General features: G+C 42.6%; 2 protein-coding genes across 2 annotated transcripts in view; both read left to right on the top strand.

Moving 5' to 3' along the window:
* ITGB3 (integrin, beta 3 (platelet glycoprotein IIIa, antigen CD61)) overlaps positions 1-6,353 on the top strand; it is a 40,291-nt gene extending 33,938 nt beyond the window's left edge. Inside the window, exons 13-14 of the mRNA XM_006897803.1 lie at positions 3,777-3,943; positions 6,288-6,353. Of these exons, the coding sequence (XP_006897865.1) occupies positions 3,777-3,943; positions 6,288-6,353 (233 nt within the window). The remainder of the gene's footprint in view (positions 1-3,776; positions 3,944-6,287) is intronic.
* Positions 6,354-13,459: 7,106 nt separating this feature from the next.
* The window catches only part of EFCAB13 (EF-hand calcium binding domain 13), a 90,075-nt gene continuing 80,595 nt past the window's right edge, over positions 13,460-22,939 (top strand). The window contains 1 exon segment of the mRNA XM_006903759.1: positions 13,460-13,485. Within this exon segment, the coding sequence (XP_006903821.1) occupies positions 13,460-13,485 (26 nt within the window).

Genomic DNA, 22,939 nt, shown 5'->3' with positions numbered 1-22,939 from the left:
CTGCCTGAGATCACCTGATCTTGTCTTTCAGGAAGCCTGCCAACCGCTCCTTTCTGGACAGCTGTTTAATGAATTTTTTTCCCCCCTTCCCCTTCCTGAAGGCTTCCTGGCATTCTATCCATCCTGTCCAGCCAACATGGAGAATTGAAGGGATTTCCCTTTGAAGTTTAAGGGTCGTTCCTCTCCTAGTTCATAATTGCTTTTCCCAGAATTTAGGCCCTCTACTCTTGAGAACTTTGACTCTAGAGCCTCACAGCCTTTCCCCTGGCCCTTTTAAATTACAGACAGAGGTTGTAATTTGGTGGGTTGGGAAATAGCCAGCTTGGGTTTGTGGTGGTGGTTGTTTTTGCCTAGTATGTGGTGAGCACAGGATCTATGTTTAGGGAAGAAGACAGGAGACAGTGTGGTAAGTGTGTGTAACCCCTTTCCAGACTTACCCATACCCACATATATATAAATTCCTAGTCCCATAATACCTGACGAGACACCTGGGTGAAGTTACTCATCAGATACCTGTCGCTTATGGAAAGCAGAGCTCTATGGGATGAGCATACCCACAGACTTGCCCTTAGAGCAGTGAGACATATCTGTCTGTCTCGGTGGTTGGCTGAAGTTGAAAAGGAAGTCGAGTTTCAATAGGGATAGGATTTTTAGATGACTGAATATTTGGGACAGGAAGTCAGGAGGCACCGGCCCCTAGAAAAAGACATCCTGCTGGGGAAACAGGATAAAGGAAACAGAGGACGACTCTCGGCAAGATGGAATGACACAGTTGTTGTTGTTATGTGCCATCGAATTGCTTGCGACTCATAGCGACCCTATGAACAACAGCCTTAAACCCTGCTCTATCCTGTGCCAATCGCACTGCCTCTGACACAGCCATTCCGATTACTCCAGTCACTGAATCAATCCACCTCATAGAGGGCCTTCCCCTCTTGTGCCGTCCCTCCACCCTCCCAAGCATGATGTCCTTCTCCAAGGACCTGTCCCTCCTTACAACATGTCCTAAAGTATGTTAGACGAAGCCCCAGAATCCTTGCCTCCAAGGAGCAACCTGATTTAACCCTCTCTAGGATGAATTAAAAGGCGCATTGCCATGGGAAAGTCTACTGTTAGGAACCTCTCCAAAGTACTGAAGAGCAATGGTGTCTCTCTGGAGACTAAGGTGCGTCTGGTACAGGCCATGGTCTTCGCAATCACTTGTTAGGTATCAGAGAGTTGGACAATGACCAGGGAGGATAGAAGGAGAATTGATGCCTTTGAGCTGTGATGCTGGAGAAGAGTACTGAGAATACCATGGACTGCTAGGAAAACAAACATATTTGTCCTGGAAAGGGTTAAACCGGGTGGCTCCTTGGAGGCAAGGATTCTGAGGCTCCATCTAACATACTTTGGACATGTTGTGAGGAGAGACTGGTCCTTAGAGAGGGACATCATGCTTGGGAGGGTGGAGGGACGGTGCAGGAGAGGAATGCCCTCTGTGAGGTGGATTGATTCAGTGACTGGGATAATTAGGATGGGAGTGTCGGAGTCAGTGCGATTGGCACAGGGCAGAGCGGAGTTTAGGGCTGTTGTACATAGGGTCGCTATGAGTCGCAGGCGACTCGACGGCACATAACAACAACAACAGGATGAATCTGTTTGTTTTCTTGGCAGTCCATGGTATATTCAATACTCTTCTCCAGCACCACAGCTCAGAGGCATCAATTCTCCTTCTATCCTCCCCAGTAGTGATGGTAAAAATGGGCTGGAGCATCAGTGAGACCAGAATGCTACTGCAGGGCAGGCCAAAGCTTCAATTTTTTATTCATAGGGTGGCTAGGAGTTGTGGTTAAATTGATGGTGCCTAACAATGTAACACATATTTAGGGAAAGAATCCAAAATACTGTTTGGGCCTCTTGATCTCTGAATATGTTAAAATGTTTGTGGAGTTGCCGTGACTAAGGAGTATAAATATTGGAAGCTAGGCAACCAGTATAAATGCCTACAGGCTAGGTTGTTGTTGTTGTTGTTGTGTACTGTGGAGTCAGAACCAACTCATCATTGACCTTCCAGCGGGTTTTTCGGAGGCAGTAAATTGCTCAGGAGAAGATCGCCCATCTTTCTGCCATGGAGTCGCTGCTTTTGAACTGGCAGTGCTTACCAGTAAGCCAGCAGGTAAATTAGAGATGGACTGAGGAGAATAACAGTAGTAATGGTAGCTGGTAAACGGTTGACTTATTCTGGGCCACAGGGAGCTGTGGTAGTATGGTCTGTAGTGAGTTGTGCTAACCCAAAGGCCTTGTGTCTCTGGGAAAGAAAGATGGGAAGTCTCTTTCTGTTATGATTTACAGCCTTGGAAACCCAATGGGGAGTTGCTGTAAGTTGGAAACAACTTGACGGTAGTGAAAAAGGAACCTGACCGTGTGTTGAGCTGCTCACTGAAAAGCTGTCAGTTCAAAGTCAGCAGCTAGCTACTCTCAACAGGAGAGAGATGAAGCTGTGTGCTGTCGTTCAGACACTCAGCCTTGGACTTAACGGAGGGTTGCCATGAGTTGAAACTGACTCCGAGGCAGGGGGTGTGATTTTCATTGGTTTACTCTGTACCAAGCACTGCTTTGGGTTTTTAAAAAGACATTAGCTTGATTATTTCTTAATTTTTTTAAATCAGTGGTATTACCTTTTCTTTTTTAAATGTGGAGAAACAAAGAAACAGATACCCAGAGTTTGCCCAAAATCACATAGAAAAGAAAGTGAGAGTTCAAGAATCAACCCCGACACAATCTAGCTCCGAAGTTCACATTAGCACAGGTGCAATGAAAAGTCCTATTTGGCTGTGGCTTTGGGGGTTAAAAAAAAATACAGACTGGTGAGGACAGTGGAAAATTAGAGAACGTGAGTCCCGTGTAAAAGAGGCGGCTGCTCCGCAACTCTAACTAGCCGCTGCCATTTGGCAATAATGTTCTTCAGCCAGAGTTTATAGATCTTTCCTACTTCTGTTTTTTAAAGAGATGGTGAAGAAAAACCTGAAATTTGGGCAAGCTGAGCAGTATATCCTCATTATCCAAAGTTGCCAATAAAATAAATACCTTATACAGTTTTATAACTTTATTTGATAATCAGCTATTAGTTTTCATCCACATTGATGGCCTGTAGATTTTTGAAAGTGGTGACAACTACATAGGTAACCAGGGTATACAGCTTATTTGGGGAATCTTCGTCCTTACGTTTTCTGGACATCTGTACGTGGATGTGGTATGGGACATTCCTTAGTCCTTTGGCCCAGATGGCTTTGTTAAGCCTGGTGTTAATGAGAACTTCTAGTGTTCCCATCTCCTTCATGACAAATTTCTGGCTCTCCTTGAGTGTCTGAGGGGCATGCTTCTTAGATCCCACTCCGTGAATGCGCGCGTGAATGTTGATGGTGTGTTGTTCTCTGGTCACCACTTCGATTATGGCAGAATGGCCTTTCTTCTTCTCACACCCCACTTTGTGGAGGCCATAGCGCCAGGAACAGTTTGGAAAGGAAAATACGTTTGTTTGTTTGTTTGTTTTCAGAACTAAATTCTTGGGTAAACTAGATAAAGTCCCTGTTGACCAATCCAGTCTGAGTCAAACCACTCAAGGCAGATTATCACTGTCCTAAGGGTTTTAAAAGTAAATCAATAAGATGTCCCTACTTCCTTAAGAGATCTGTCCAGTACTTTATCACTTTTTCTAGAAGATTTTATCAGACTCTACTCAAATGGTTCCTGCTTCCCTCTCAGTCACCTTGCTCTGTGCTCTTCCTTGATAGATTGTCCCAAGGGCCCTGACATCCTGGTGGTGCTTCTTTCAGTCATGGGGGCTGTTCTACTCATCGGTCTTGCTACGCTGCTCATCTGGAAACTCCTCATCACCATCCACGACCGGAAAGAATTTGCTAAATTTGAAGAAGAGCGAGCGAGAGCAAAATGGGACACGGTAAGAGGCTGCACTGGGAGTTTGGATTCCAGAAGCTGGAGCGAAAGCAAGAGATGCTCAGGGTGGCCAGTTTGGCCAACACCATAGTTCCCAGTTTTGGAAATTGGAAGATGGCCTGACTATCCTTTTGTCCTTAAGCTTCCTGGAAACCTTTGAGTGTCCTTTTACCATACAGTGACCGTAAGTCATGCCAGTATGCAGAATCTGAGGACACCAAGTGCTCAGCTCTGTATCCTGTGAGGTAATTGAAGATCCATATCCTGCTGCTCTGGGAGACAGGGGACATGAAAATTTACAGTGAGAACATTGAACATTATCCTGATAAAATATAAAAGCATTAAACCAGAAATTTAAACAAAATGTCTAATAAGAGCTAATGTTTGTTGGATATTTACCATGTGCTTCTGAATACTTTTCATGTATTAATTTAGGTCATCCCTAGAACAAAAAAGTGGTAGCCACTATCATTCTTCTTTTTTTATTTTATTTTTTTAAAATTTTTAAAAAATTTTTTTTTAATTTTATTATTATTTTTGTGTATGTGTATCGTCAAATCATATCTGACTGGTACAGGAGATTTTCCCTCCTTCCTCGGCAGAGCATCTGGTGGATTTGAACCGTGCGCCTCTGGGTTTGCAGTGCAGCTTCTTGCCACTAGGCCACCAGAGCTCCCCACCACTATCATTCTTATTTCACAAACAAGGAAATTGAGCACAGAGTAGAGGAATTCAGTAACTTTCCCAATTGTAGGAGGGAATCAGGTTGAGAGAGGAATTCTTTTGTTGGCTAGCACCTTAGGAACAGTAGAGGATGCGTTTCACCTCATTTTCCTCTGACCTTCCTTCTCCAATGATGGGATGATAACTCCACAGTTGGATTACACTCTTATGCTTGTTGTTGTTGTTATGTGCCGTAGAGTCGCTTGTGACTCATAGCGACCCTGTGTACAACAGCCCTAAACTCTGCTCTGCCCTATGCCAATCGCACTCTCTGACACTCCCATCCCGATTATCCCAGTCACTGAATCAATCCACCTCATAGAGGGCCTTCCCCTCCTGTGCTGTTCCTCCACCCTCCCAAGCATGATGTCCCTCTCCAAGGACCTGTCCCTCTTTACAACATGTCCAAAGTATATCAGGCAAAGCCTCAGAATCCTTGCCTCCAAGGAGCAGCCCAGTTTAATCCTCTCCAGGATGAATCATAAAGAAATATTATGCTTCTTACGTTTTGAATTTACCTTGGTTTAATCCAATCACATCCATTTTTACTTGTTGTTATGTGCTGTCAAGTCACTTGCGACTCTTAATGATCCTGTGTACGATAGGCCTAAATCCTGGTCTGTCCTGTGCCAATCTCACTGTCTCTGACACACCTACCCCAATTACCCCAGTCACTGAATCAATCCATCTCATCAAGGGTCTTCCCCTCCTGCTCTATTCCTCCACCCTCCCATGCATGACGCCCCTCTCCAAGGACTAGTCCCTCCTTGCAACATGTCCAAAGTATGTCAGATGAAGCCTCAGAATCTTTGTCTCCAAGGAGCAGCCTGATTTAACCCTCTCAGGTTGAACCTATTCATTTTCTTAGCAGTCCATGGTACATTCAATACTCTTCTCCAACACCACAGTTCAAAGGCATCAATTGTCTTTCTATCTTCCCTAGTCATTGTCCAGCTCTCTGGTGCCTAGCAAGTGATTGCAAAGACTATGGCCTGTATCAGGTGCACCTTAGTCTCCAGAGTGACACCATTACTCTTCAGTACTTTGGAGAGGTCCCTAACAGCAGATTTCCCCATCATAATACATCTTTTAATTTCCTGGCTGGTGGTGCCAAGAGTGTTGATTGTGGAGCCAAGCAAACTAAAGCTGTGAACAATCTGAATCTCTTCACCATCCATCCTGATGCTGCCAATTGGCTCAGTGGCCTTCTATATGCCTAATTTTATTTTGTTTTCCTTGGGTTCATCTTCTGCATATTTACTTTTTTCCTGAATCTTCCAAGTGAAGGTCTAGGGTTGGCTGAAAATTTGTTCTTAAGGGTCCCAAGAACATTAGTGTTTCGGCTACTACTACCTCTGGCCCATCACTGCCTCCTCCACCGGGCTGCATTTAACTCCTTTGAAATACTGGCAGAATGACATTTTAACTCACTCCATCTTTCTCTTATTTCTTATTTATTTCCATTCCAAGAGCTATTGTGTAGGTAAAAAGGAACATTAAGCTATTTAAAGAATAGTATATCTCAGAGAATGATGTCATAGGCAAGCTTCTCATGAGATTTAAACCTTTAGCATAGGAAAGAACTGAAGCATTCACCACAAGGAATTTTTCTATTCTCTCCTCAGGCCAACAATCCACTGTATAAAGAGGCTACATCTACCTTCACCAACATCACCTACAAGGGCACCTGATAACGAGCAGTCATCCTCAGATCATTATCTGTCTCTCCTGGATCATGGGAGACTCGCCCATCATGTTTACAGAGGACAGTGTCTATGTGGCAGGATTTGGGCCTGGAAGTGGGGTGGGCTGGGAGAATGTCAGTATGTAGAGGTGTGGGTCTCTGTGTATATATGTGTGTGTATGACTGTGTTGTGTGTGTGTGTGGGCATGTATAATTTAAGACTTGTGAAGTGTCCTCAGCCTTTGTCCTCACAGTGCCTTCTACAGGGATTCTTCCTGCTTAGCTTGAGGGTGACCTATGTGCCTGAGTGGGTGGTTCTTCATTACCTCAATGAGAAGTCAACTTCTGGAACATTCTTCCTGAAGAGAAGGGCAGAGCTGAGACCTCTCATTCCCAGGAAAGAATACCAAGACTCTGCTCCCCCCAGAAGATGAGTTTATCGTTCTTGGGACTGCCTCTCAGCAACTACGTAGGAATTGCTGGACTTTGCATCTCCCTGTATCATCAGTACCCCAGCTTCTTCCCTTCTCCAGGTTGAAAGAGTTGGGAGAGTTGAACCATTAGAGCTGCCTGTGCCTTTTTTTAATCACCTCAAGTCAGCCTTTAAAGACAGTCCTTTCTATCCACTTCTTTGACTTATTGGAAGTGAGGATGGCAGGGCCTCCCAGGGGTCATGCATGACCAGCACCTCCCAGTTCACAATCACAGTCCTTTAGGTTTGTCTCACTGAGAGCTATAGATGAAGCTTCTATCAGCATCATCTCCTTACCTCCTTCTTCACACTCTCACTGCTGTAGACATTTGTTGTGTGTTGAGGATTTCTCTCATGACCAAAGACAGCGCTTGGTTAGGCTCAAATGTCGACCCTGTTCCTTCAAGTCTTCTTCCATTTGTCCAAGGCACCACCACACACCCGCTCCTGTGCCTCTGTGTTCTACAGCCTTCCTTGGGCTCATTGTATTTATCTACCTCTGGGGTGTCTTGTGAAGGAACCATTCTTGTGGATTTCTGAGTCTATTGGTTGAAAGTGCCAGGGTGGAATGACAGGCCAGATGTGTCACTGTGTGTGGCCTATTGTCCTAAAGCCTCTCTTTAACTCAGACTTTTACCTGAGAAGCCACAAGTGCCATCTTTCTGCCTTGTTCTCTTTGGGGCACCTGAAACCACAATGAGGTTTGTCTAATACAAGGGAACATGGATAGAAGTAAAATAGTATTTGTAATTTTATTTGATAACAAAGAAGGGGACAGAAAAACCTACAGAATTGGGCTGGATACACTCCCACCTAGCATAATTCAGAGTCAGCTGTTGACCAGACCTCTGACCCTTTAAGGCATTATCCAGGAAGCCTGTGAGGATGGACATGTGGATGTGCTGGACCTTTCCAGAGGAGGAGGGGAACGGGTTGTTCTATTTACTCTTAGCAATAGCTCCTTCCTGAGTGTCACTCACACCTAAGAAAATATAAACTACCTATTTACAATGGCCTGAGAATCAAAATAGCTGAGTCCTGATGTCAATATTGCAATTAACCAAAAAACCTCATTGCCTATGAGTTAGAACTGACTCGTTGCTGACCCTTCATTGAGTTTCCAGGGCTGTGACCTGCATAGGAGGAGGTTGCCCATCTTTTTCCCGAGGTTCAGCCAGTGAATCCAAAGCATTAGAAAAAGGCACATAGGATTATAAATAGTCCTTTGAGTTAGCAGTGCATCTTCCTACAGACCAAGCCACCAGAGCTCCTTCGTATTGCTGTTAAGGGTGCTTATGTTATCCTTTCTCTTGGGGCTCGGTTTTCTAGTTTCAAAAATCTGCTTGGATTAACTGTTCTTGAGAGATATTTTTCAGTATCAATTTCCCAAGACTGTAAGATTTAAACAGAACTTTGATAAAGCAATGGTTAAGCACTCATCTGCTAACTTAATACTGGTTTGAACTGACTCAGTGGCTCAACAGGAAAAGATCTTTGATTGTGTAGATGCAATTGTAAAGATTACAACCTAGAAAGCCCTATGGGGAAGTTTTACTCTGTGCTATAGGGCCAGGTGAAATTGGTATCAACTCAGAGACACACTCAACGACAGCGTTCTAAGATTCCAGAACTTACTGTGACACCAATAACATGCAGCCTCAAATTTCTGTGTGGGTTGATATGGTTTGACATCTTGATTGGGAAATCTGAGATGTGGCTTTGGCAAGAGCAGATGTCATTCCATGTTACTTTGCTTAAAGAGAATCTTATTCTTTTGTCTCTCAGAACTCTTCCTCTATCTTCTGTTAAGTGCATCTTACATCTCCTGATGTAGCACTTAATCTGCATTTGGTTCTTATTTCTTAGTTCGTGTTGCACATATTTGTGTCCACATATCTAGGAAGAGGAATCCGTGAGGAATAGTTGAGAATAAGCCTTGGAATTAGGAATGGGCAAATGATCATGCTGTCTCATGCATACTTACTATAGGCGATGGGCTGGTAGTAAAGATCAGTGGGGGAGGGATGGCATGACTACCAATCTGAGAAGTTTAGAAGTTAATTATAATCTTTGGTGAAGACATGGTTCATTAGAGTAGTAACGGGATATTATCTTTAAACAATAGATTTTATATTTAAAAAAAACCTCTAAATCAAAGGAGGAAGAAAAGGTATCCAGTTGATGAAAGCACTACTGGAAATTCTGTTTGTGTTTCTAGAATGATGCTCAGAGACATTGAAAACCAGTACTGTTTGTTAACCACTGGCTGTGCTCATAAGACTGCACACAGCTACTTTTGGTGTCATGTGGGACGAACATATAAATAGTGTTTTGCCGTCAGACAGCATAGTCCAAGTGGGCTATTTTTACCCAGCTCTCTTGGAGCCGATTTATGTCCAGTCTTAGGGTCTATGTACAAAAGTGGAAAGTATAAACATTCCTGACTTCTGGATGACAAACCATTTAAAGAGTTAGTTCTTCACTTCTGAGAAACTCCTAGAATTATTTGAGGGTATTTCTCTGTTGACTATTCCTGATTGAAACTACTAAAGTGCCTTCCTAACATTCCGACCATCTGCTCTATGTTGTGCAACAGTGAATTAAAAGTGCTTCCCCAAAAAAGGCTGTCCAGTGTTTTTTGTATTGTTATGTTTCCTTTGAGTGAAAAGAATGCAATTTCCTCACAGAATGATTATTTTAGAACAAACATATTTCCAAATGTTACAGAATGGTGAGTGCTACAGAAACGGAAGTTGGCGTCAGAATCCAAAATTGTTCTGGAGATTTGTAATAACATTCTCAAAATGAGTACATTATTACTGTTCTAATTTTTATATCCCCAAATTGAGATTTGTTTAGTGATTCATAATACCTCCACAGAACAGAATACTAACTTAGCCTAGGTTTTGTTTGCTGGGATCATAAAATGTTAAGAGAAAGGCTGGATGGCCGATTTTCAGGATTGCTTAAATGCCCACCTTTTATTTGAGGCAACAGGTTGCAAAGTGTGCTCCCATTACTGGAAGCATCTGTATAAACTGAGGAACTGTTAGAAATGGAAATGTGTAGGACCCAACCCATATCTACCAAATCAGAAAAGCTTAGGGTGGAGTTTAACAAGCTATTTTATTTAGTAAGCATTCCGAATGATTCTGATGCATGCTCAAGTTTCAAAACAACTGATGGAAGTCATGGAGCATTTATTCTTCTTGTATAGAAAGTTTACAGTAAGTTAGCTCAGTTTCTATAACATTAAGAACCTACTTTGGCTTATAGATTCAGAAGACCAAATATCTTTTGATCTGTCTCCCAAGTTGTATAATCATAGGCTTCTTGAGTTCACTCCCAGCCATATATTAGGAGTTGGATGTATCACCACCCAGAATAAATATTATTTCATAATCTCTCCTGCAGGTATGTGTGCCATGTCCATCTCATAGACAATGAAATGTAAATTAAAGAGGTGAACAGATCTGTCAGGAAGTGACATTTAGAGGAAGAAGTATGCGCTTTTATTTAAGGAGACTAGCGTGTAGACTTAGGGCCTGGAACTTAAGCAGAAATTGTGGCTCAAGGTGTGATCTAGGGAATTGTATTAGGAATCTGTTGGGCATATAACAATACCTTACAGTTTAGCAGCTTAAAATATATTGGCCGTGTTTATGGTGAATTCAGGAAGGGCTTGGTTGGAGGGCTGTGGATGAGAATCATAAGGGTGCACTCAAGCTGTTGCCTGAGGTTGCAGCCAATTTGAGGCTCCAAGGGGCTGGAAGATCCTCCTCTCAAGATGACTTACATTGCTGCTGGCAGGAGACAACTGTTCATACTGGCTGCTGGCCATAGTGTCCCCATAGAGCTGTTTGTGCATCCTTGCAACATATTAACTAGCTTCGAGAGCAAGAAGGAATCTATGATTTTTATAAGTTTTGTATTGTCATTGCCATTCAGTAGAAGTTCATTACACCTGCCTCCTTTACCATGAAAACCGTTTCTTAACACGTTGATCAAAGGTATCAGAAAAGAATCCTGATGAAAAGGGAGAACACACAGAAAAGAATTTCAAATTCTCATGGACTCTACCGACTTTCTGGAGCCATGGAGGGTGAATGACCTCTTAAAATTATTGCCCTGAGAGTATCTTTAAAGCTTAAGACAGAAAATATACTTTTCTTATTGTTACTGTTGATTTCCTTCGAGTGGAGCCCGGCGCATAGCAACCCTATGAACAAAAGGCCTGAAGCTTCTCTACAACTATCAATATTTATCAAAGTTCATAGAGTTTGTGGAGGCATGTTGTTTAGGAAGTGGATGCAACTCCTGTGTCATGTTAAAACTTATCAATAAGCACCCTCAAACCCCAATCACACTGCCACTGAGTCCTAAACCTAAAACAGCTCTCAAGGACAGAGCAGAATTGCTCCATAGGGTTTCAAAGGCTGTAAATAATTGCCTTATATTTGTCCTGAGGAACAACCAGTGGGTTTGAACTTTTTGTTTAGGAGTCTACCACATAACACGTGTGCCATCAGAGGTCATTTAAACCAAAAAATAGTTTAGCTCAATTAGTAAAAATTGTATACCTTGAACATTATTCTCTTCTAAAGAACTATCTATGTGGGATCAAATTGATAACAACAACTGAAAAAATTAGGAATCTTAAGAGATGACAGGTTTATGCTGATAAGTGAGGGCCAACTCAGAAAAGGAGAGTGAGAATGGTTTCATCATTAAAAAAAATACAATGTACACATAGAAACATGAATCAGTACATATTTTGCTGTGTAATTTTCAACAACAAAAGAGAACTGAGAGTCATCTCGTGAAGGAAAGAACACTGGTCAACAGAATCAATAATGGTCTTCCCCAAAGTCCATGCTCTAATCTCTAGGACCTGTGAACACATTACATTGCACTACACATAAAAAATTGCCTTTGCTAAGACCAGGCTGCTCCTTGGAGGCAAGGATTCTGAGGCTTCGTCTGATATACTTTGGACATGATGCAAGGGGGGACCAGTCCTTGGAGAGGGAAGTCATGCTTGGGAGGGTGGAGGGACAGCGCAGGAGAGGAAGACATTTGATGAGATGGATTGATTTGGTGACTGGGGTAATAGGGATAGGTGTGTCAGAGACAATTATATTGGCACAGGATAGGTCAGGGTTTAGGACTGTTGTACATAGGGTCACTATGAGTCACAGGAGACTCCACAGCACATACCAACAACAATGTGATTAAGCCATTGCTTTCTTTCTTTCTTTTAAGGTGCCTTTGGGTGCTACCTGAATCCTCAAACTTTCGATTGGCAGTTCAGATAATAAGCTTTAAAAATTACTAATTTAACAGAATTTATAAAATTTCCGTGGAAATAAATGAAAATCAAGGAAAACTGAGCTTTTAAAATTATCAGTATTATTTCAACTGCAGAATGAAGGAAAAGTTAACTTCCAAAGAAAAAAAAATCCCAGCAGGAATTTTGCAGTCAAAATAGCATTCCAAATAAAGTTAAGCCAAGTAGTGGGATGAAAGGGAGCTTTGGTGGCCTAGGGGTAAGAATCTGCTGCAATACCTAAGGTACGAGGTTCGAATCCACCAGCTGCTCAGAGGGAGAAGGATGGGCATTCTCCTCCTATGCGACTAACTGCCTCTGAAAATCTGCTGGAGCTGTGGATCAGTTCTGACTCAGTGGTATTAAATGACAAATAACAGCAGTGAATGAGACAACCAGTTTTTGAGGCACTGGTGTCTTTAATCTGCAGGGAAATGCCCTGCTCGTCCGAAGGCGGTGCTGCTTGTGCTGCGGCATGAATCTACCAATAGCCCCCCAAACCTGCTGCAGAGCCAGCTCTTATTCAACAACAGTGAATTGGAGGGTTTTTATTTAATTTTTGAGCTGCTGAAATCAAGGAGGGCGGAATCTTCTATTAGCAGGCCTGGTCTTCAAAAGATGGCAGTCTACTGAAACGAGATCAGGTGGCAGGGGAGAGCCTGAGAACGAAAGGAACTGCAGGAAGATTAGGAGGTATGTAGGATGGTGCGCAGAATCCAGACATTGGTGGGAGAAAGCAAGAACGTGCAGAGGAGCTCTCCCGTCCAGTGGCTGCGCTGTGGTTTGAGTTCCATGAGGTCACAGGCCCTTATGAGGTGGGGCAGACGGGACGACCGAAGGGTTCTGCCGCAGCACTTTTTTATCGGCGCGGTACCCGCGAGGTCAGCCCAGGCTGTGGCAGCAACAAGAGCAGCCGCCGGGGTGCAGCCCGCGCGCCACCCGCACAGCTCCCGGGGCCCCGGGCTGAACTTGAAGTCGGTCAGGTGATGACGGGGGCGGGGCCGCGCCGCAGGGGATCCTGGGAAGGTGGCGGAGGGCGGGCGGTGAAGGTGAAACCGCACGAAAGAGACCGGAGGGGGGCGCTCGCGGGACGATGCTCGCAAATGGAGAGCTTGCACCGTCGGTGGGAACATGCGCCTTTGGGTTCAGGAGGAATGACGCCACGTGGTGCGAGGGCAAAACAGCACAGTTATGAAAATGGGCGAAGGTTCCAGAATGACGACGAGATGACAAAATAGGACCGTCAGGCGGTGAGAGACGTGAGAAGGGCTGAGGTGGATGTAGCCTCAGAAATGGTAATTCCAGAAGGGTGGGGATGGATCACACGTCCTTTTCTCTTCTGTAAGATGCACTTTGCATCTTACATATAGCTACCCCCCCCATCAACTTATTTTTCCTTTTCTTCCCATAAACGTCATACACTTTATAAGGGCAGGACCTGTCTGAATCCTCCATAACACAGATTCTTGCATTTTGTGGCTGTTACCTCATTAACTGAAATAAAATACTTGAGTTGGGTTTTTCGAATTGAGGAATTGAAAATAACCTGTTAAATCACAAATTTCCGGTCAAGGATTGGAAAGCCCTTAAAAAGAAGAAAGAAAGAAAGAAACGCCCCCAACAATAGCTTGGTCCACACTGATGCGGTCATAGATCCTTGATTTTTAAATATTGGATGTATTGAGGGAGAAAGCATTTCCTCATTTTGGGGGGGTTGTTTTTGATTAATTAATTGGTGACAACCAAGATGTAAGGGAAGAGGATGCTAACCGGCTCTGAGAATGGGAGGGCTTTGTGCCCGGAACGACTGAAGGATGCTATTGGTCTCTGGCCCCCCAGCACCTCAGGAAGCTGAGGAGGATCGCAGTCCTCCTTGAGTCTTTTTTTTTTTCTAAATATCCCAGAAATTTATTTAATGTTTGCTTGAATACATTTTATAAAGATTGGGACTGTTTGAGTACCCTTGGTCAATCTCATGGAGGCACTGAACTATAAAGGGTGCCAATCTGGAGACATGAGAAAAGGAAATCACAGGCCTGATTTTATGACTTTTCTTTGTGTAAAGATTTTGGTCTCTAGTGAAATTAGGCCACTCCCTTAAAAAATGCTTGATATGCTGGAGTTACTGTGTAAAATCAGTTGACATTAAGGAGGGCATTTCACATTCTGGTCTGTTGGAACATTTAAATCCTTGACTCTTCACAGCGGCTTCAGACCTTTTCCTTCCCACTCTCGAAGCACTGGTTTGCATCTCACATCATTAAATGATACCTCCACTTGCAATCCTTGTGGCATTGAATTTCAGCCCCTGGTTTTCAGCCACTCTTAGACACTGCTCCTGTGTCTGATGAACATTTTCTAACACTGGGGCCATTCAGCCTCATCAGCATACATTCCAAAATTTCCAAGAAGCAAAAGGTCAGGATGTAAGCAGTTCCAGGGAAGGATGTGTCATGATGTAAAAAATTTGTTACTAGCAAGTATGTGTATCACCAGATCCCTCTTTCATTGCCAAAGTGTCCGAATTGGCTTGTAGCTGACCATCCCTTAGGTTTCTAAGGCTGTAAATGATACAGGAGGAAATTGCCTGTCTTCACCCCACGGATCCACCAGTGGTTTTTAACCACCAGTGAGGCATGGCCTTTGAGTTACCAGCACAACTCCCTATAGACGAGGCCACCAGAACTCCCCTGAAGCAGAACCCACCTAAATGACCAAATGACTTTTACATTTCAAAGGACTCCAAAGCTGAGCTAAATAAATGATATCTTTGCTTTGTTCTCTGTACGCTTATTTTACTTAGCTTGAGCTGTGGTATTCCTCATTAAAACTTCCAACTCTTGAGAATATCAGTTGTTTTTTTTTCTTTGGCATTGTCATATTGTTGTGATTTCACTTTCCTCAGTCACGTTTCTTTATAGACTTGATCGTATTTTTTTTTACAAATAATTACCCTTCTTACCACTTTAGTTTCAAATGTTCTGCTCTCACACAATCATTTTTGTTCGTCTCCCTATAAAACCCTTAACAATTATTTGACCTCATCAGGATTTCTAATCGACATTTTTAAGTCCCTCACACCCTCTGGTTCTTTTTTCCTACACATCTATCCCATTTGAGTTTCAAAGTCAGTCATTACAACCACTCCCTGGTATTCGTTTTTAGTTGTATTTTACCACCTTGGTTACATCCTACTCCTACAGTATATCTGAAGGCCTGCCTTCTAAGTGCCAGCATTTCTGCAGTGAACAAGGCTGGCAAGAAATAACACAACTCCGCTGACTGTTCTAACTCTAAATTTGTCATGTACCAGATCAGATTCCTAGTAATATACCATGGACTGACAGAGAACAAGCAAGTCTGTCATGGGAGATGGGCAACCGGGGTGTTCCTTAGAGGCTAGGATAGTGAACTTTGACGTACTTTGAGCATATGCCTTTCGAAAGAAAGAATGCTTTTTCTAAACTTGGAAAAGTCGAGAATCAGAAAGAGAGGAAGATCTTCAAGAGGGAGACACAGTGACTGCAGTAATGGACTTGAGCGTGGCAGAGACTGCCAGTCTGGCCCAGGACTGGACAAAGTTTTGATCCATTGTTTATAGAGTTGCTATGAATCATATGCGACTTAATAATCTAGATTTTTACTCTTCTAAATAACTATTTTGTTTCCCCTCTCCCCTCTTTGAAGAAGTGCAGTCGGAATATTCTTTAGAAGCAAGAATGATGACATTTCATCTCACATGCTCTAAGTGTGTTATCTGGAGGGGCCATTCCCTGGAGAGTCACATCATGCTCAGAAGAACAGAAGTGTCAGTGAAGGAGAGGAAGACCCTCAAGGCGATAGATTGCCCTAGTGACTGTAACAATAGGCTTAAGCATCATGAGCAGAGTTTCTGTATGGGATGATGGAAAAATTTTGAACAGATAGTGGTATTGGTTGCACAAGGTTGTGTGTGTGATTAATGCTACTGGATTGTACACTGGAAAATTGTTAAGATGGCAAGTTTTTATGGTGGTAAATATTTTATGTGGCAAAATATACCACAATAAAGACAAAACAGGTTAAGCAAATGTGAAAAAGACGGCTAAGAGGTCAACTATGATGAGCACTGAATAATTGTTGATATTACAATTCAGCAGGACGACTGACAACCTTGAGAGGGGTTATTTGAGCCTGTCTTAATTTGGAAGCCTCAGCTTTAGTACAATAACTGACAAGCATTTAGCCCAAAAGAGCAAATGGTATATGTTATTGTTGTTGTTATGTGCTGTTGAGTTGCCTGTGACCCAGAGGGACCCTATGTACAGCATGCACAGCATCTCTGAAGCCTGCCCTATCCTGAGCCAATCTCACTGATTCTGACACATCTACTCCCATTGCCCCAGTTACTGTATTATCTCATCCGGGATCTTCCTCTCCTGTGCTCTCCTTCCACCCTTCTGAGCTTGATGTCCCTCTCCAAGGACCTGTCCCTCCTGGCCATGTGCCCAAAATATGTGAGAAGGAGCTTCAAAATCCTAGCTTCCAGGGAAAAACTTGGTTTCACCCTCTCCAATACAGACCTATGTGTTTTCTCGGCAGTCCATGGTATGTTCAAGACTCTTCACACCAGAACGAAAAGACATCAATTCTTTTTTTATCATCCTTAGTCATTGTCCAGCTCTCTGATGCATAGCAAGTAATTGAAAAAATCGTGGTCTGGATTATTCACACCTTAGTCTCTAGATTGACACTGTTGCTTTTTCAGTACTGTAGAGAGGTCCCTGACACCAGATTTTCCCAGTGCAATTAGTCTTTTGATTTTCTGACTACTGATGCCAAGAATTTTTATTGTGTAACTGAGCAAGCTGTAATTGTTAACAACCTCAATGTCAGTCTCACCATCTATCATGGTGCTGCCATTTGGCCCAGTGGTGAGAATCTTTGTCTTCTTGATGTTGAGCTTCAATCCATATTAAAGACTATAGTCCTTGACTTTCTGCAGCAAGCACTTCAGGTCCTCCTCAGTTTCAGCAAGCAAGGTTGTGTCATCTGCATAATATAAGTTGCTGATGAGCCTTCCTCCAGTCCTGATACCACATTCCTCCTCATAATGCCCAGCTTCCTGAATGATCTGTTCTGCATATAGACTGAAAAGATATGGAGACAGGACGCATCCCTGATGCACTTCTTTCCTGATTTTGAACCATGCAGTGTTTCCTTGCTGTTCTGAGGACTGCTTTCTGGTTCAAGTATGTTGTTGTTGTTGTTATTATGTGTCACTTGCGACTCATAGCGACCGTGTGTACAACAGTCCTACACCCTGCTCTATCCTCTGCCAATCTTACTATCTCTGAAACACCTACTCCCATTACCCCAGTCACTGAATCAATTCATCTCATCCAGGGTCTTCCTTTCCTGCACTGTCCCTCTACTCTCCCAAGCAAGAGGACTTGATTCCTCTCCAAGGACTGGTTCCTCCTTACAACATGTCCAAAGTATGCCAGACGAAGCTTCAGAATCCTTGCCTCCAAGGAGCAGCTTGGTTTAATCTTCTCTAGGATGAACCTGTTTGTTCTCTTAGCAGAATAATCTTCTTCAACATCACAGCTCAAAGGCATCGATTCTCTTACTATAATCTCTAGTCATTGTCCAGCTTTCTGATACATAGCAAGTGATTGTAAAGACCATGGCCTGTATCAGGCATACCTTGATCTCCAGGCTGCCATCATTGCTTTTTAGTACTCTGGAGAGGTCTCTGACAGCAGACTTTCCCAATGCAATACGTCTTTTACTTTTCTGGCTGCTGATGCCAAGAGTGTTGACTGTGGAGCCAAGCAAACTAAAGCTGTTTACAATCTCAGTCTCTTCACATTCCATCACAATGCTGCCAATCAGCCCAGTGGTGAGAATCTTTGTTTTGAATAAGCACAGTCAAGTGTTCTGGGATTCTCATTTTTCTGATCTATGAGTACCTTAAATGTTTCCAAGCTATTAAAAGCATCAGCATGCAACGACACTTGGTGGAAGATTCATTAACAATCTGTGATGTGCAGATTAGACAATCTTGCTTACAAATCTCAGGAGCACTTGAAGCATTTGCTGCAGAAGGTCAAGGACTGCAGTCTTCAATATGGATTGCATCTCAACATCAAGAAAACAAAGAGTTTTACTATTGGGCCAACTGGCAATATCATGATAGATGGGGAAGAGATTGAGGTTATTAAGTTTCATCTTGTTTGGATCCACAATCATCATTTTAGGCACCAGCAGTAAGGAAATCGAAGGATGAGTTGTTTCAGGAAAGTCTACCTGTCAAGGACTTCTCAAAAATACTAATGAGCAATGATGTCAGTTGAAAGAGTAAGGTGCACCCAACTCACGTCATAATCTCCTTAAGTGTGTGCTATGCATCTGAGAGATGGACCATGACTAAGGGTAACAGAAGAAGAATTGATATGGTTTAGATCCACCATCTGCTCTGCAGGAGAAGGATGGTCAGTCTCTTCCCATGCGGTTTACTGCCCTTGAAAACTCAGTGGAAAGTTGGCTATTGGTCAGTTCTGACCTGACAGCACTCAACCACGCAATGCTATGAAAGGTAAAAACTGGATGAGGCCCTGTGATTTATGATCTACTACTATCTAGCTTTTGTGCATGGATCTATTTTGGTAAATATTATCTATATTAGTGTTAAATAGAAGAGATAACTTCAAATACATGTTGTTATTGTTGTTGTTATGTGCTGTCAAGTCACTTGTGACTCATAGCGACCCTATGTACAGCAGCCCTAACCCTCGCTCCATCCTGTGCCAATCGCACTGCCTCTGACACAGCCGTTCCGATTACTCCAGTCACTGAATGAATCCACCTCATAGAGGTTCTTCCCCTCTTGCACAGTCTCTCCACCCTCCCAAGCATGATGTCCCTCTCCAAGGACTGGTCCCTCCTTACAACATGTCCAAAGTATGTCAGACAAAGCCCCAGAATCCTTGCCTCCAAGGAGCAGCCTGGTTTAACCCTCTCTAGGATGAATCTGTTTGTCTTCTTGGCAGTCCATGGTCCATTCAATACTCTTCTCCAGCACCACAGCTCAAAGGCATCAATTCTCCTTCTATCCTCTCTAGTCATTGTCCAACTCTCTGATGCATAACAAGTGATTGCAAAGACCATAGCCTGTATCAGACGCACCTTAGTCTCCAGAATGACACCATTGCTCTTCAGTACCCTGGAGAGGTCCCTAACAGCAGACTTTCCCATCACAATACGTTTTTTTATTTCCTGGCTGCTGGTGCCAAGAGTATTGACTGTGGACCCAAGCAGACTTAAGTTAACAATCTCAATCTCTTTACCATCCATCCTGATGCTGCCAGTTGGTCCACTGGTGAGAATCTTTGTCTTCTTGACATTGAGCCTCAATCCATACTGAAAGCTGCAGTCCTTGACCCTCTGCAGCAAGCATTTCAGGTTCTCATCAGTTTCAGCAAGCAGGATTGTGTCATCTGCATAATGCAGATTGTTAATAGATCTTCCACCAATCCTTACACTACACTCCTCCTCATAGACCCCAGCCTCTCAGACAATTTGTTCTGCATACAGGTTGAAAAGGTATGGATATAAAACACATTCCTGGCGTACACCTTTCCCAATTTTGAACCATACAGTGTTTCCCTGCTCTGTTTTGACAACTGCCTCTTGGTCCAAGTACAGGTGTTGCATTAGAACGATCAAGTATTCTGGGATTCCCATTTTATCAGAGTACATAAATGTGGTTGTTTAAAGACTCCTAAAACAGGCATATTTGTGATTTCTTTTTTTATTGGCAGGAAATTCTTTCATAGGATTTCAATCACAATTGTTCATCAAGATCTTTGAGTCCTCAAGTAAAGAATTTACATAAAGATGGAAAAGAATTTTCATTTGTTCCCTCAGGTATCACTTCAAAACAATATCTAAAGATTTGTATTTCTAACCAGTGAGCAACTAAAGCCCTATTATTGTCATGAACTACCAAGTTGAAATAGACTCATAACCCTCTGAAGGGTTTTCGGAGGCAATAAATCACACAGAAGGATATTGCCCATCTTTTTCCCATAGAAAAAAAAAATCCATAGATTTGAACTGTGTTTCTTTGAGTTAACAGCACAATTCTTTACCATTAAGCCACTAGACAAGAAGTTGCACTACAATCCTGAAGGCACACAGTTGGAGGCCATCCTGCTGCTCTGCTGGAGAAGGATGGGCAGTCTCCTCCCATATGATTAACTGCCTCTGAAAACCCACCAGAGGGTCAACTATGGGCCGGTTCCCACCTTGTGGTGCACAACACAAGCCACCAGAGCTCCCTAGTAAAGTTATAAGGAGTCATGATAAAATCACCTAAAAGTCGAAGTGTTTTCAGTTCTTTTGTTGTTTGGTTCTGTCAAGTTGGAACCCAGTCATAGCAACCGTGTGGACAACAGAATGAAACCCTGCCCATGTGTCTTTTTGTCTGTGTAACTGTGGTGGCTTGTTTATTTCTGTGAGGCTGGAAGTTTGCCCCAGTATTTCAAATACCAGCAGAGTCATTTATGATAAACAGTGGAGCTTCCAAACTAAGCCTGGAGACCGGTCTGGCTATCCACTTTTGAAATAATGGGCCTGTTACAACCCTATGAATTGAGCTCTGTTAGTGGACATATTGTTGTTGTGTACATAGAGTCAGACGTGAACCATAGCAGACCCTCCACTGAGTTTTCAGAGACAGTTAATCCCACAGGAGGAGACTTCTCCCACAGAGCAGCTGGTGGCAGTGCAACTTCTAGCTAGTATATAGTGAAGTCTTATTACAGCAATTCACTTAGTACCAATAGATCAGTGCTGTGTGGTAAGAATATTTTTCGAGACAGGCCAGATAATTTTTCAGGAGATCAGGAGTAAGTTTTCAATGCTACACCAAAAGCTCAGTGCTTTAGATCCATCAGCTGCGCTTTGGGAGAAAGGGGGGAAATCTCCTCCTATAAAGATTTTCAGCCTCAGAAATCTGGCGAAGGGTTGCTGTGTATCAGAACTGACTCGAGGGCAGCGCCTTTGGTGGGTTTTAGTATACATACACAGTCTGGAATCCTAACCAGTGCGTAAAATGATTTTAAACAAAATTCCCTTTGATAACACTAATTTGGAGAGAATCCAGATCTAAAATGAATTATTAGCCTGACTCAGAGTGTAGCTGACTGTGGCCCTTGATTGCTTTCCAGACAGAAGTGCGTGCTGAATTGGTGGCAGCTGATTCTCATTCTTTTGAGGATGACTTGCCACTAGAAAATACCTACAGCAAGCAGTATATCAAGTTTTCTAGAAGAGCAGAAAAAGAAAACTTCACCTGAAAGTAGTGTTTGGCCCCCAGAACCTAAACAAACGTAAGTTACAAACTAGATTGGCATTTTTATTTATATATATTTTAAAAATAAAATTTTAATTTTATACTGGTTTACTCTAAGTTCTTATACATTGATTTTCACATCAGATCTTTCTCATTTCCTTCACCCAGCCCTCCCTCCACTCATCAAATTGTGTGACTCTGTGATAACCCACCCCACCCTGCCATCCTTACCCCTTTGCTCCCCAACCCCTGGATCCTCATACATGTTTTACTACTTATCTTTCCATTTCTACAATAACGGTCTTATATAGTATTTGTCCTTGTGGGACTGAGTAAGTTCACTTAGCCTAATGCTCTCTAGTCCCACACAAGTTAGGGAGTGATTTTCAAAATTATTGCTCTTGCATGCTGCATAGTATTCCTTTGTGTGAATGTATCAGAATTTCTTAATTCATTCAATTGTGTTTGGACATTTTAGGCCTTATACTTTTTAACATGTTTAAGAGCACCAAATATCGAGCTCATGCAGTCTCCTATCAAATATATAGGATGTATTGGTGACTATTGTTTCCTAAGAAACTATTCTTAACACTTTTTTCCTCACTTCTACTTTTGAGGAGATAAAGGATTACTGATTTCCAGGTATAAGAGAGAAAGTATTCACGTGTTTATAAATTTAGAAGAGAAGTGTTCTCCACCCTGGGTTTATGTTCTCCATGAAATTGAGACACTTGAATCCTCTGGCAATTCTTCTTTGTATGCTGCAGTGCATGATTGAGTTTTATTAGTTATAGGAGAAGTTCTGCCGTGAGAGAATCTGAAACTGTTAACCTCTGAAAATCCACTAGAGGGTCAGCTATTCCGTGGCAATGAGGTTTTTTAAACAGAAATACTTAATCTGCAGTTTTAGTGTTTAGAAAATTATTTAACCCCTGCCCCACCATCAGAAAGAATAAAACCTCTAGGAAAACATTTGGGTTTATCCAATCTTCTCTTTCTCCTGCTAAATGTGGGTATTACCTGTTAGTAACGTTGGTAATTACCTGTGTAGAGTGAATGAAGAGACATCTAAGCCATTGTCTCTCCTCTACGATAAGCCTGTTTCCCCCTCTTAGTCTGAAATTTTCACCAGTAAACCTTTATGTTAGATAATAAAAGGTAATGTAATTATTTCTGGAACAAATATAGATCTCTTCCAATCAGTTGGCCAAGTGGTTGTTCTCCAGATTTCTTGGCACAACTTGGTGAGCACATTCAGGGCAACATCTGTTATCTGAAATACTTTAATTGGTATACCATCTATTCTGGGGGCCTTATTTTTTGCTATTCCCTTCAAAGCACCTTGAACTCCTCCCTTCATCACCATAGGCTCTTGCTCATATGTCATTTCCTTAAATTCCTCTGTATCTGCCAATTCCTTTCTATATAATGACTCAGTATATTCCTTCCATCTTC

Source organism: Elephantulus edwardii, unplaced genomic scaffold, assembly GCF_000299155.1.
Source record: "Elephantulus edwardii isolate Elephantulus edwardi_28Jun2011 unplaced genomic scaffold, EleEdw1.0 scaffold00216, whole genome shotgun sequence".
Lineage (NCBI taxonomy): Eukaryota > Metazoa > Chordata > Mammalia > Macroscelidea > Macroscelididae > Elephantulus > Elephantulus edwardii.
The sequence above is the reverse complement of the archived record's forward strand: the minus strand, read 5'-3'. Positions and strand labels throughout refer to the sequence as shown.